Source organism: Mesoplodon mirus (genome assembly GCF_964341445.2).
Source record: "Mesoplodon mirus genome assembly, chromosome: 16".
Taxonomy (NCBI): Eukaryota; Metazoa; Chordata; class Mammalia; order Artiodactyla; family Ziphiidae; genus Mesoplodon; species Mesoplodon mirus.
Genome location: NC_138992.1, coordinates 49,691,794 through 49,705,679, shown reverse-complemented (window position 1 = coordinate 49,705,679; position 13,886 = coordinate 49,691,794). Strand labels below are relative to the sequence as shown.

Genomic DNA, 13,886 nt, shown 5'->3' with positions numbered 1-13,886 from the left:
CATTCTGAGAAGTGTTTCCACCACTGCCCCAGAGCAAGACCCTCACACGAGTGCCCACCCAGTTTTAAGCAAGGAGGAAAAATAAAAAAGAGAAGGCACATTATCCACAGAGAATTAACATGATTCAACATTCTAAGGAAACCCTAATTATGCTAATATAAAGTCATCTGAAATTATTCATATCTCTGGAACTCTGAAGATAACTTCTTAGCAGCTATGAAATCAGAGGTTGGATGAACCACTTTTCTTCTGTGGTATGGTGGAAAGATCACTAGGCCTTGATGCATGAAACTCGTGTTTGAATATTGTCCCTTTCACTTATTAGCTATGTTATCCTGGGCCAGATAATTGACACCTTGGAATTGCAACTTTTCCTATCATGAAATGGATATGTTAATAACTGCCTGACAGTGCACTCTTGTCTTTACCCTAAGAGCCAGCATCCTAGTTCAAAACTCCATCATCTTTCACTTGAACAACTGCAACTGACTTCTAATTGATCTCTATTTCATTCTTGTTTCTTTACTGCCTCTTTTCCACATAGCTGTTAGAGTGGTCTTCTAACATCATAATTCAAATTGTACCATTCTTTTGCCTAAAATCCTCCATTGGTATCCATTGGTATTTAGAATAAAATACAAATTCCTTACCATGGCCTAAAAGGCCTGTACAGTCTTGTCTTTGCTCACCTCTTTGGCCTCATTTCCCCACAGTGCCCCTTATTCGCTGAGCTCCAGCCATACTGACCTCTATGACGTTCAACCAGATATGCTTGCTCTACTTCTAGGCCTCTGCCCTTGCTATTCCATCATATGGGAGGCTCTTCCTCCATGTCTGGATGGCTGCTCCATTTACTCTCTCAAGCCTCAGTTGGAATATTATCTTTCCAGAGAGGTATCCCTGACCATTATATGTAAAGTAGCATCCCCAGTCTCTAACAATTTTTACCTCTATAGCAGTTATCACAATGTGAATTTATCTTGTCTAGTTTATTTATTGTTAGCTATCTCCCACAAGACTGTAAGCTCTTGTTCACTGTTTTCACAGTACATTCCCAGAGTTTAGAGCAATACCTGACTGTCTAGCATGTACTAGGCACTCAAAATAAGTGTATATTGGATGAATACATGAATATGTTTAAATACAATAACACATATGGAATGTTTAGCCCACAGAATGCTTGAATTTGCTTTCTGTAGTGTTAGACCTTTGTATCCATGGCTTGTGCATTCACATAAGGGTTGTGCAATCCGGTTTATTCAGTCCTGGTGTGTGGAACCCTCGGATGAGGGACCCAGAGATGCAGATGACTGACTCTACTATGCCATTTTATTTTTTTAAATTATTATTTATTTTATTTTTTTGCAGTACACGGGCCCCTCACTGTTGTGGCCTCTCCTGTTGCGGAGCACAGGCTCCGGATGCGCAGGCTCAGCAGCCACGGCTCACGGGCCCAGCTGCTCCGCGGCATGTGGGATCTTCCCGGACCGGGAACCCGTGTCCCCTGCATCGGCAGGCGGACTCTCAACCACTGCACCACTAGGGAAGCCCCCACTATGCCATTTTATATACAGGACTTGAGCATTGGTGGATTTTGGTATCTGTGGGGGTCCTGGAACCAATATCCTCGTAGATACTAAACAGCAACTATACTTACTCTTGGGGACTTATTTGTAGGATAAACTTCTCCTGACCAATAGGAAATAATAATAACAATAGTTAGTATTTATTGAGCTCCTAATAGGCTGGACATTGTTCTAAGTGCTTTTCATGAATTAATTCACTTACCAACCCTCTAAAATACACACTATTGCTCTTCTAATTATTAAGATGAAGGACAAAGGGGTCAAGTAACAAAGGAGCAAAGATTGTAAGTGGTGGTACTGGGGTTTGGACTCAGGCAATTTGGTCCCACAATGATAATCATTATCACTCATCTACTCAAAACTATTGACTTAGCCTGGCATTCAAGTTCTCCAACAATCTGACGACTAACTCTCCCAATCTCTTCTTTCATCATTCATCCATTCATTTATTCACACATTCATTATTCAACATATATTGAGCATCTACTTTATGCTAGGCACTGACCTAAGTCCTGGGCCTAAAGGACTGAATGAACTAGGTCTTTTGGGGAAGGGAAAGGATAAATAGAAATGTGAAAATCCTTATTTTATCAATGCTGTCAGCACAATCAAACCATTGGTGAATTTGAGTGGGAACTTTACTTATTTTATGACCCAAGACTTTTCTTTCATAACAAATGACAGACTTCAATATTACATGGTGTCTTTTAGATACCTGATTTCTCCAAACACTGCCCCAGCTTTCAGAGTAACCAGAACTTGAGCGTCATCAGCTCCTCCAAGAACTTGGACTTCTCCTTGTTTAATGATATACATTTCCTTGCCAATTTCTCCCTATATGCCAAATATAAAGAGGAAATGGTAGTCACTTTATTCTTGACAATTATGCCCCAAATTAAAAGATATAAACTCTTTTAGAAGAGTAAATGTAAATGAAGGAAGCAAGGAATAGAAGTGTAAGAATAATTATCTTAAGACCTGAGGTAGTTATGGACATCAGTTTGACATAACATGTGAAAGGAAATTACAAGGAAAGTGATACCTTCTAGAACCTGAGCACTGTGTGCCATCACTGGACAGACAAAGATACTTCAGTCAGCACATTATTATTATTATTATTTTTTTATTATTATTTTTTTTTGCAGTACGCGGGCCTCTCACTGTTGTGGCCTCTCCCATTGCGGAGCACAGGCTCCGGACGCACAGGCTCAGCGGCCATGGCTCACGGGCCCAGCTGCTCCATGGCACGTGGGATCTTCCCGGACCGGGGCACGAATCTGTGTCCCCTGCATCGGCAGGCAGACTCTCAACCACTGCGCCACCAGGGAAGCCCCAGCACATTATTTTAAGAATGGGGTTGGAGAGAGGAAATAACAGATTGTAAGCATATTCACCTTAGATTTGGTGACAAATGCTATGCTTTGAAGAAGTTGCTTAGTTTATCCAAACATGGGTTACAGTCATCTAAAGGTGAACTTTACTCTTCTGCCTATAGTACTGAGGTCTGATTTTAGTAATTAGGGCATATGAGACCCTTAAGCTATTATTCTTGTTCCATGTTGAGAAGAAAGTGTTAATGCAGCAGGGTTTTTTTTATATGTATATATATCTTTATAGGAGTATAAGTGATTTACAATGTTGTGTTATTTTCTGTTGTACAACAAAGTGAATTAGCTATAAGTATGCATATATCCCCATATCCCTTCCCTCTTGAGACTCCCTCCTATCCTTCCTATCCCACCCCTCTAGGTCCTCACAAAGCATGGAGCTGATCTCCCTGTGCTATACAGCAGCTTCTCACTAGCCATCCATTTTACATTTGGTAGTGTATATATGTCAATGCTACTCTCTCACTTTGTCTCAGCTTCCCCTACCCACCCTGTGCCCCCAAGTTCGTTCTCTACATCTGTGTCTTTATCCCTGCCCTGCCACTAGGTTCATCAGTACCATTTTTTTAGATTCCATATACGTGCGTTAGCATACAGTATTTGTTTTTCTCTTTCTGACTTACTTCACTCTGTATGACAGACTCTAGGTCCATCCACCTCATTACAAATAACTCAATTTTGCTCCTTTTTATGCTGAGTAATATTCCATTGTATATATGTGCCACAGCTTCTTTATCCACTCATCTGTCGATGGACATTTAGGTTGCTTCCATGTCCTGGCAATTGTAAATAGCACTGCAATGAACATTGTGGTACATGTATCTTTTTGAATTACAGCTTCCTCAGGGATATGCCCAGTAGTGGAATTGCTGGGTCATATGGTAATTCTATTTTTAGATTTTTAAGGAACCTCCATACTGTTCTCCATAGTGGCTGCTTCAATTTACATTCCCACCAACAGTGCAGGAGCGTTCCCTTTTCTCTGAACCCTCTCCAGCATTTATTGTTTGTAGATTTTTTGATGATGGCCATTCTGACGGGTGTGAAGTGATACCTCATTGTAGTTTTGATTTGCATTTCTCTACTAATTAGTGCTGTTGAGCATCTTTTCATGTGTTTTTTTGGCAATCTGTATGTCTTCTTTGGAGAAACATCTATTTAGGTCTTCTGCCCATTTTTGGATTGGGTTGTTTGATTTTTGGTATTGAACAGCATGAGCTGCTTGTATATTTTGGAGATTAATCCTTTGTCAGTTGCTTCGCTTGCAAATATTTTCTCCCATTCGGAGGGTTGTCTTTTCATCTTATTTATGGTTTCCTTTGCTGTGCAAAAGCTTTTAAGTTTCATTAGGTCCTATTTGTTTATTTTTGTTTTTATTTCCCTAACCCTAGGAAGTGGATCAAAAAGGATCTTGCTGTGATTTATGTCATAGAGTGTTCTGCCTATGTTTTCCTTGAAGAGTTTTATAGCGTCTGGCCTTACATTTAGGTCTTGAATCCATTTTGAGTTTATTTTTGTGTATGGTGTTAGGAAGTGTTCTAATTTCATTCCTTTATGTGTAGCTGTCCAGTTTTCCCAGCTCCACTTATTGAAGAGGCTGTCTTTTCTCCATTGTATATTCTTGCCTCTTTTGTCAAAGGTAAGGTGACCTTAAGTGTGTGGGTTTACCTATGGGCTCTCTATCCTGTTCCATTGATCTGTATTTCTGTTTTTGTGCCAGTACCATACTGTCTTGATTACTGTAGCTTTGTAGTAGAGTCTGAAGCCTGATTCCTCCAGCTCCGTTTTTCTTTCTCAAATTGCTTTGGCTATTTGGGGTCTTCTGTGCCTCCATACAAATTGTAAAATTTTTTGTTCTAGTTCTATGAAAAATGCCATTGGTAAGTGATAGGGGTTGCATTGAATCTGTAGATTGCTTTGGGTAGTAGAGTCATTTTCACAATGTTGATTCTTCCAATCCAAGAACATGGTATATCTTTCCATCTGTTTGTATCATCTTTGATTCCTTTCATCAGTGTCTTATAGTTTTCTGCAAACCGGTGTTTTGCCTCCTTAGGTAAGTTTATTCCTAGGTATTTTATTCTTTTCTTTGCAATGGTAAATGGGAGTGTGTCCTTGATTTCCCATTCTGATTTTTCATTGTTAGTGTATAAGAATGCAAGAGATTTCTGTGCATTAGTTTTGTATCCTGCTACTTTACCAAATTCATTGATGAGCTCTAGTAGTTTTCTGATAGCACCTTTAGGATTCTCTATGTATAGTATCATGTCATTTGCAAACAGTGACAGTTTTACTTCTTCTTTTTCAGTTTGGATTCCTTTCATTTCTTTTTCTTCTCTGATTGCTGTGGCTAAAACTTCCAAAACTATGTTGAATAAGAGTGGTGAGAGTGGCACCCTTGTCTTGTTCCTGAACTTAGAGGAAATGCTTTCAGTTTTTCACCATTGAGAATAATGTTGGCTGTGTGTTTGTCATATATGGCTTTTATTATGTTGAGGTAGGTTCCCTCTCTGCCCACTTTCTGGAGAGTTTTTATCATAAATGGGTATTGAATTTTGTCAAAAGCTTTTTCTGCATCTATTGAGATTATCATATTGTTTTTATCCTTCAGTTTGTTAGTATGGTGTATTGCACTGATTGATTTGCATATCTTGAAGAATCTTTGCATTCCTGAGATAAACCCCACTTGATCATGGTGTATGATCCTTTTAATGTGCTGTTGGATTCTGTTTGCTAGTATTTTGTTGAGGATTTTTGCATCTATGTTCATCAGTGATATTTGCCTGTAGTTTTCTTTCTTTGTGACATCTTTGTCTGGTTTTGGCATCAGGGTGATGCCTCAAAGAATGAGTTTGGGAGTGTTCCTCCCTTTAGCAGCTTCTTTTATTCAGTTCTTGTTTATCTCTGGGGACTCTGGAGCCAGGGCAATGACACCTTTTCAAAGCCTTGAGAACTAAACTCCTGGAATGTTCACATAGACACTGGTTAATGATGTTATTCTATATGCCTCAGGCAGTGTGGCAGGATGTACCAGGCTGTCAACACTGTTTAATGTAAACACAAAGATTTATGGTGTGTGCTTGGTATCTAGTTTGGATTCTGAACAATGACTGGTCATGTAGCTATGTGATCAGCCCCATTTAAAAACTCTGGACTCCAAGACTTAGATGAGCTTTCCTAGGCAGAGATATTTTGCCCTTGTCTCTATGGTCCACAGTAGGAGATAAAAATGCATCCATGTGAGCCTCTCAGAAGTAGGATCTAGGAAATCTGCACCTGATTTCTCCAGTCTTTTCCTATGCATATCTTTTTCTTGCTGTTTCTGCACTGTATACTTTGCCTTAATAAATCATAAGTGATAAATATAACTTTATGTTGAGTCATGCAAATCACCAAACTAGTGGGTGGTTGTGGGACCCTTGGAACACACCTCACTCCAGGATCCAAAAAACGTAAATATATTTTACAAGAGATCTAAATGGCACTTGGGTGAAGAAAAGCTTTTAAACTTTAAATAAGGCAGTTCTCATAGTACTAGGCAAACTATTTGGATAACAGTACCTATATGTCTTAGTGAGTTGAGTCTTGATCACCCTGAGCTATTAAAAATAGCATAAATACAATAAATTCTCTTATATTTGGTTCAGGAGGGGGCTGGATTATTTGAGTTCATAAAACATTCTTGTTAACCATATTTGCAAAGGAGTAGAATACACTAAAATTAAGTTAGGATTAAACAATGTTGATTATAGTTTATGCTCTGCAATGGCTGAGACAATGTCTACTTTGTTCCACTGCTGAGCATAGAAATTATGACATAGGCACTCATTTATGAATAATTTATAATTCAGCTATTCTCTGGGAAGTTTTGAAGTTCTTTAATACCAAGCGTTATTTTCCTGAACATTACTTATTGTCGTATTATAATTGTTAGGTTAAGTTTAAAGTTTTCAGACTCTACCTCTTAGTTAACATCTGTGAGACTGAAATTCTCATTTTATCTCCCCATGACTTTTATGAGGAAGCTAGAGTAGGTATTATAATTTCCACTTTACAGAAAGAAAATAAAGACACAGATTGGCTTACTGGCTAATATTTGGCTGAGTACCATTGCTCCATGATAGTAAATAGAAGCAAAAGGAAGCCTGGAATGCACATTGCTCCATGATAGTAAATAGAAGCAAAAGGAAGCCTGGAATGCACATCACCTAGCTAAGCAATGCAAAAAGTATATTTAAATTTTGCATTGTGTATTTCTTTTTTCTTTTCTTTTTTTTTTTTTTTTTGCGGTACGCAGGCCTTTCACTGTTGTGGCCTCTCCCGTTGCGGAGCACAGGCTCCAGACGCACAGGCTCAGTGGCCATGGCTCACGGGCATGGCTGCTCCATGGCATGTGGGATCTTCCCAGACCGGGGCATGACCCCGTGTCCCCCGCATCGGCAGGCGGACTCTCAACAGCTGTGCCACTAGGGAAGCTCTGACTTGTGTATCTATACCTTCTATAAATAGGTATATTAATTCCCAAATGTAGATTTAGTAGAAATTCCAATACAGATGGATCTAATTATAGTTATTTCCATATTATCAGTGCTAATAATACATCTTGCATTTGCAAAGTACTTTTAAAATCATAATATCAGATTTTACATTGCTCCTTATTTTAACGCCTGTGTTTGTTTTATCAGAACATGCTACTTTGAGGCTTCCCTGGTGGTGCAGTGTTTAAGAATCGGCCTGCCAATGCAGGGGACACGGGTTCGATCCTTGATCTGGGAAGATCCCACATGCCGCGAAGCAACTAAGCTCGTGCTCCACAACTCTTGAGCCTGCGCTCTAGAGCCCGCAAGCCACGACTACTGAAGCCCACGCACCTAAATCCTATGCTCCATAACAACAGAGGCCACTGCAATGAGAAGCCCATGCACAGCAGAGTAGACCCTGCTCGCTGCAACTAGAGAAAGCCCGTGCACAGAAGCGAAGACCCAACACAACCAAAAATAAAATAAATAAATTAAAAAAAAAGGAACATGCTACTTTATAGCTGCAAAGTATTTTCAAAGATATTAACTTACTTATTTCTTGCAAAAATCCCAGTGAGGTCAAATAGGAAAGATATCATTATTCTTATTTAAAAATTGGTAGTAGAGACTTGAAAAGTTAAGTGTCTTGGGCAAACTTACAAGGCTGGCAGATGATAGCATTAGAACTAGCAACACCTATGTCACCTGACTATATAATATGTACAGTTCATATCTAATGAATCCAGTATCATGACTGATCTCTTTAAAACCAACACAATATCTATGAATTATTTTTAAAATGAGCCAAAGTATCTGAAAATTAGTTTTTCAAGAGATACTCCAAGAAGTAACGATTAGGACAGGTTCATATTCCTTAATTCTTTGCATGAAGTAATTCTCAAGGAACTGGAATGATTTTTCAAAGGCAGTTATTACAACTGACTGGAGGTAGTACATAATGGGTACTTAAATATAGTTCAGCACTTTTAATTATTTTTTAATGGTCATTTCAATAATTTTCCAAGGAGATCTGGCATAATCAACGAACCAAAACTTCCACTATTTCTTGCATATTTCTAGGCTAATTTAAGACTTTCTTGCAAGTTTAATTGGCTTTCAAATGAAGTAGACATTCCTTAGAGATCAAGGTCTGACAGCATGTGCAAAATAAGATCAAACCAAGCTCTTCTGGTTGGTTTATGTACTAATTTGGAGAAAGTGTAGCAATGCAAGTGCTTCATGTACAATGGGGTAACCCTTAGTGTGAGAGCACTTCAAATTTTCGGGGTTCCTGTGTAGAAGGCTATTTCCAAGGCTGACAGGGGCATTATGCCGCTCAAATTAACTCTTGCAAATTAATCCTGGGAAAATTCCTAAATACTCTTTGAAGCAGTCCAAGCTACCCACTTGGTAAATTTAGGAGCCATCCAGAGGATTAGGTAGGTCAGCAAACTCAGTCCTGAGCCCTGCCATTTCGTCAATTATTTAAACAACTGCTAATGGAACGTATTTTCTTTTTTTCTTCCCTTTTCTTACAATGATTTGGGGAAATGATAAAAAACAAAGCTCAATTTGGCTGTATAAAATCTGGACAAGTAACAACTTTTCACCTCTGTCTATGTCTACTCTTAACTAAATCCCTTCTTAAAAATAGAGACAAAGAAATGTGGCTTGGAGTCTCATGTCTTTTCATTTCTGTTCTTCCCCCTGCTTATTTTTTTCCTTCCTTAATTTGTGTTCACTGATCTGTTTTTATTATTGAGTGATGGATGCGATGTGAGGAAGAAATTAGAAATGAGAACGCTGCATCTACTCTGCATTTCACATTTTGTTAAGCAAATTTTCACTGGTTGTGGACCCGGATGCTAAAGTTTCTATGAGTTATCTCAATTTTTGGTCCCTGCTGCTATTGGAACAAATTGAAAGGCTATTTTGGTGCATTAAGGTCATGTCATCCTAAATGCATCACTGCCCTAAAGGGGTCCTTAAACTGAGCTGTGGTTTGTATTTCCCATTTTAATGAAAATGATTTTATATCATCATTATGCCCACATTTCATCTGGACTAATTTGTGTGGGATTCTAGATTCCTGGTTTCATTAATATCACAATCTCTATTTTTCCTCTTTTACCTCTGACAGCTCCTACTCAGTTGCCCTCTGTGATTCTTCTTCATTGACCTCTTCTATAAGTACTTGTATTCCTCAAAGTTACAGCCTTGGTCTTCTTTATTTACCTTTTCTTGAGCTTCTTATGATATCAGTTTCCATCATATGCCGGTTTCCAAATATTTACCTCCAGTTCTGTCCTCTCTCACGGACTAGACTGATTTCCACCTGTGCACTAGGTATCTCTACCTGGACGCCTTAAAGTACCTTCACTCTATTTGACTTTGTCTTTCACCATTATCCTAGTTGATCATTTGCTTCCATTCCTTAAATAAGTCAAGTTCTGTCCTGCCTCATGGTCCCAAGTCTTCATCTAAAATAGTGTCCTCTCCAGTTTTTTTTTTTAAACTAGAGAACTATTTCTCTTCAGATATTCACAAAGATCGTGCCTGACAGCTTGACAATCTCTCCCTGTCTGAGTCCCCCAATCTAAAGTAAGTGCCTTTGCCACCACACACTCTCCTGGCAAATTGTTTTTGCTGCATAGAACTTAGCATATTTTGGAGTTACACATTAATTTTTTTGTTGTTTATTGTTTGTCTCTTCCATCAGGCCAGTGATACTCAAATTTGGCTCAATTTATAATCATCTGGGAGCTTTAAAAATATTGATATGTGGTCTTCACCCAGACCAATTAAGTTATTGGAGATAGAGCCCAGATTTCTAAATTCATGTGATTCTGACGTACACTGTGAATTGAATACCCTGGAACTAGACTGTAAGCCCTTGAAGGACAAGAACCACCTTTTTATGCTCACTGCTGAATATATCCAGTACCCAGCACAGTGCCTGGCCCATAGTATTTCAAAATTATGTATTGAGTTTCACTGAATAAATGATACTAAAATTTTCTAGCTTTTGACTTATTGTAGTTCCATACACTCCCTCTGAAGACAGAGTCCCTTCCTTTCTGCCTTGACTCATGTGAATTCTTTCCTCTATCTGGAATGCCTGCTTCTTCTTTCTCCTGGTTCATTCTGATTCATTTTTCAAGACTTAGCTTAACCAGCATCTTCTCCAGGAAATCTTGCCAGTACCCTAATGCAGAAGTGTCCTTACTCTGTGTCCTACCACAGCTTGTGCTTACTTTTACCATCACACTTAACACATTATTTTGGAATGATATAAGTACTTCTTACCCTCACTCATGTGTGAACTCCTCAGGGTTTTGGATCATCTCTCATTTCTTTGAACTGTTCATCTTTCTCTACTTTTTAGTTTTTAAATTTTTATTTATTTATTTATTTATTTTTGCAGTACACAGGCCTCTCACTGTTGTGGTCACTCCCGTTGCGGAGCACAGGCTCCGGACGCGCAGGTTCAGCGGCCATGGCTCACGGGCCCAGCCGCTCCGCGGCATGTGGGATCTTCCCGGACCGGGGCACGAACCCGCATCCCCTGCATTGACAAGTGGACTCTCAACCACTGCGCCACCAGGGAAGCCCTCTACTTTTTATTTTGATTATTACCTTCACTATTGATTTAATATCTCAAGATGTATCTCAAGGTCCCAAGATCATCATTCCTTCTCTCCCCCTTTGAGTTAGTAATCAGAGATGTGCAAAATTGTTTATTTTAGAGTTATTTGTAATAGCAGAGAACACTTGGAAATTGATTATGATATATTCATAGACTGGAATATTTTGCAGCTTTAAAAAGGATGTTGTAGATTACTTAATAATATGTAAAATGTTCCCATGATATATTGTGACATGACAAAACAAGTTTCAAACATAAGCGAGGTATGGTGCCAATTTTATAAAACAAGCTCTAACTATCCATCAATCGATATAAAAAGATAGGTTGAACTATATTAATAGTGGTTATTTCTGGGTGTTGGAGTTTTTGTCTTTGTGCTTTTATGTGTTTCCCATTTTAAAAATAATGAACATGTATTACTTTGTAATCATAAAAAGCACAGTAAAATAAAAAAAATGGCATTGATTATTTACTAACTGGGTGAGCTAAATGGAGGTAACTGATAGTTTGCTGAAGACTTAAAAAGGGCAGAACCACCTTTCACTTCTGTAACTTTTCCCTCCACCTTAAGTATTTGGAATTAATGGGGTGTGACAATTGATGATTTACATTTACACAAAGCAACTTTCCAGACCACCCACACTTATATCCTATAAGTAATGAAATCCATATTGTCTTGTTCCATTTTGAACTCTGAGAGCACATTATAGCTTTACAGAATTGTATATCATGATTATTTCCATACTATGGAATTCACACTGGACAAATTTTGTTTAAACTATTCTCTTGACTTATGCCTGAACTCCTCAGATGTATTTATTAGTCATGCATTAGAAAAATAGCATGAACTCACCTTTTTGCAGACAAAGTCACCAGGTAAATAAACAATGGATTTCAATCTTAGCAACATATCATAAATCATCTGTGTATCACAACCCTAAAGAAAAAACAGAGAAAAATAATTCTCATAGACACAGCTAAAAGGCCAATATCCCAATTGATTTTAAAATGCAATGGAAATAAACAGTAATAGATGTTGTCTGTGTTAACATTAAAATATTAGTTGCCAGTGGATATGGACTTGTCTTGACCCAAAATTTAGAAAAAAAATACCTATGATATGATGGCTAGAATTTAGATCCTGGTGAGATATATTCAGGTTTTAATCCTGTTTCCACTACTTATTGCTATGTATTTATGTATCTCATGCCCTCATTTTCTTAGCCTGTTAAATGGGGGTGAAAATGTTACTAGTCTCATAATGGTAAAATTTTACTCATATAAAACTTAACATAATGCTCAGTAAATAATAGGTATTAAAGATTACGGTAATATAGTGAAGGATTGATTATTAATATATTAATGCTGACAGATAAAAATCTTTGCTAAATATTTTTCTTTTTATAACATCTTTCATACTATTGTTAGATATTATTATTTAACTTTGCAAGCTTGTATGTTTTTCTTCCCCAACTTAATTGTCATCTTCTTAAAGGCAGAGTAACTGTACATGAGAGACACAAAAACAATATCTGTTAAACGAATGACTGTTCATATCCACTTCAATAGTGTAAGAAACAAATGTGATTTGTTAGAAAATGTGTCTATATTTGTTTTCTGTCTAAATAATTGTAATTTATCTATATGATAGGCTAAAGAAAAATCTGTAGATGCTTCAAAAATCTCACTTTACATAGGGATTTTGAATCTTCTGCTTTCATCAAATATTTTTATTTTTTCCTCTCAGAGCTGCTAACATGTAGCAGCTTTCCTTTTGTCTGTCCCTTAAGGGAAATTATTATTTTGCAGAGAACTAATCCTAATCAGTAGCAGAGGAAGGAGGCGGAAAAGCAAAGGACCTACCCCCAGTTTGTGGATTGGCTAATCATTCCTTTAGCAATCACAGGTTTCCATAATGATTTTAGTAGAAAACACTTGAGCTAGATCCATATGAAATTTACACCTTGGGGTTGCTTGACTGATAAGGAGAGTTAATGATTTATGATTGAAGTATTTTCAAGTAGCCATGGGTGAGAAGCATTCAGATGAACTTGAAGTTAGAATTTTAAAAATTTATTTGAGAAATTATAGCTTTTGTTCTCTCGGATAGAAAGAAAGGCAAAAGCCAACAGGAATACCTTCTTAATACAGTCCAACAAATATTCATGAAAGCTGCTATGAGCAAGGCTTTGAACAATGAATGCCCTTGGTGCAATCAGAGAAGACAGAAAGTAAGTCTAGTTGGGATAAAGTTTTAAGTAAACAGAAAAGCTGTAATTTGTGGTAAGAGTTAATCATATCATAAGATATCCCACGTAGGTATCCATAAGACTTTTAAGAGGTGGGGCTTTTACTTCTGTCTTGGAGTGGGGATGAGAGAGAGGGGAAGCATCAAGAAGGTGCTCGTGTGGGTGACACAATTTGAGTCATTTGAAGACAAGTATGATTTTTATCTGCAAAGATGCACAAAGGTCCTTTTAGGCATAGTGAAATGTACATTTTCTTTCCTTGTCATGTATTTGTTTTGTGCAAAGTATATAATTGTTATTTATATTTATTTTATCCCTACCATGTCTCATAGGTTGTCATATTTGCTAAGGCAAATGACAAAGGTTAATTGCCTTCTAAAAATTGTTATTTTGTTTTTAGTAAAAATTCTCTAAATATATGGCTCATGTGCCCTACTTCTTTTAATGCTGTCATTGATTCACAGTAATTTCATTTCAGAAACTGGTGTTCTGATCAC

The 13,886-nt window shown here is 37.7% G+C and overlaps 1 protein-coding gene across 1 annotated transcript in view; it reads right to left on the bottom strand.

Moving 5' to 3' along the window:
- CNGB3 (cyclic nucleotide gated channel subunit beta 3) overlaps nucleotides 1-13,886 on the bottom strand; it is a gene marked incomplete at both ends in the record, with an annotated part of 147,418 nt that overhangs the window by 18,437 nt on the left and 115,095 nt on the right. The window contains 2 exon segments of the mRNA XM_082601203.1: nucleotides 2,302-2,420; nucleotides 11,994-12,077. Coding sequence (XP_082457329.1) covers nucleotides 2,302-2,420; nucleotides 11,994-12,077 — 203 coding nt within the window.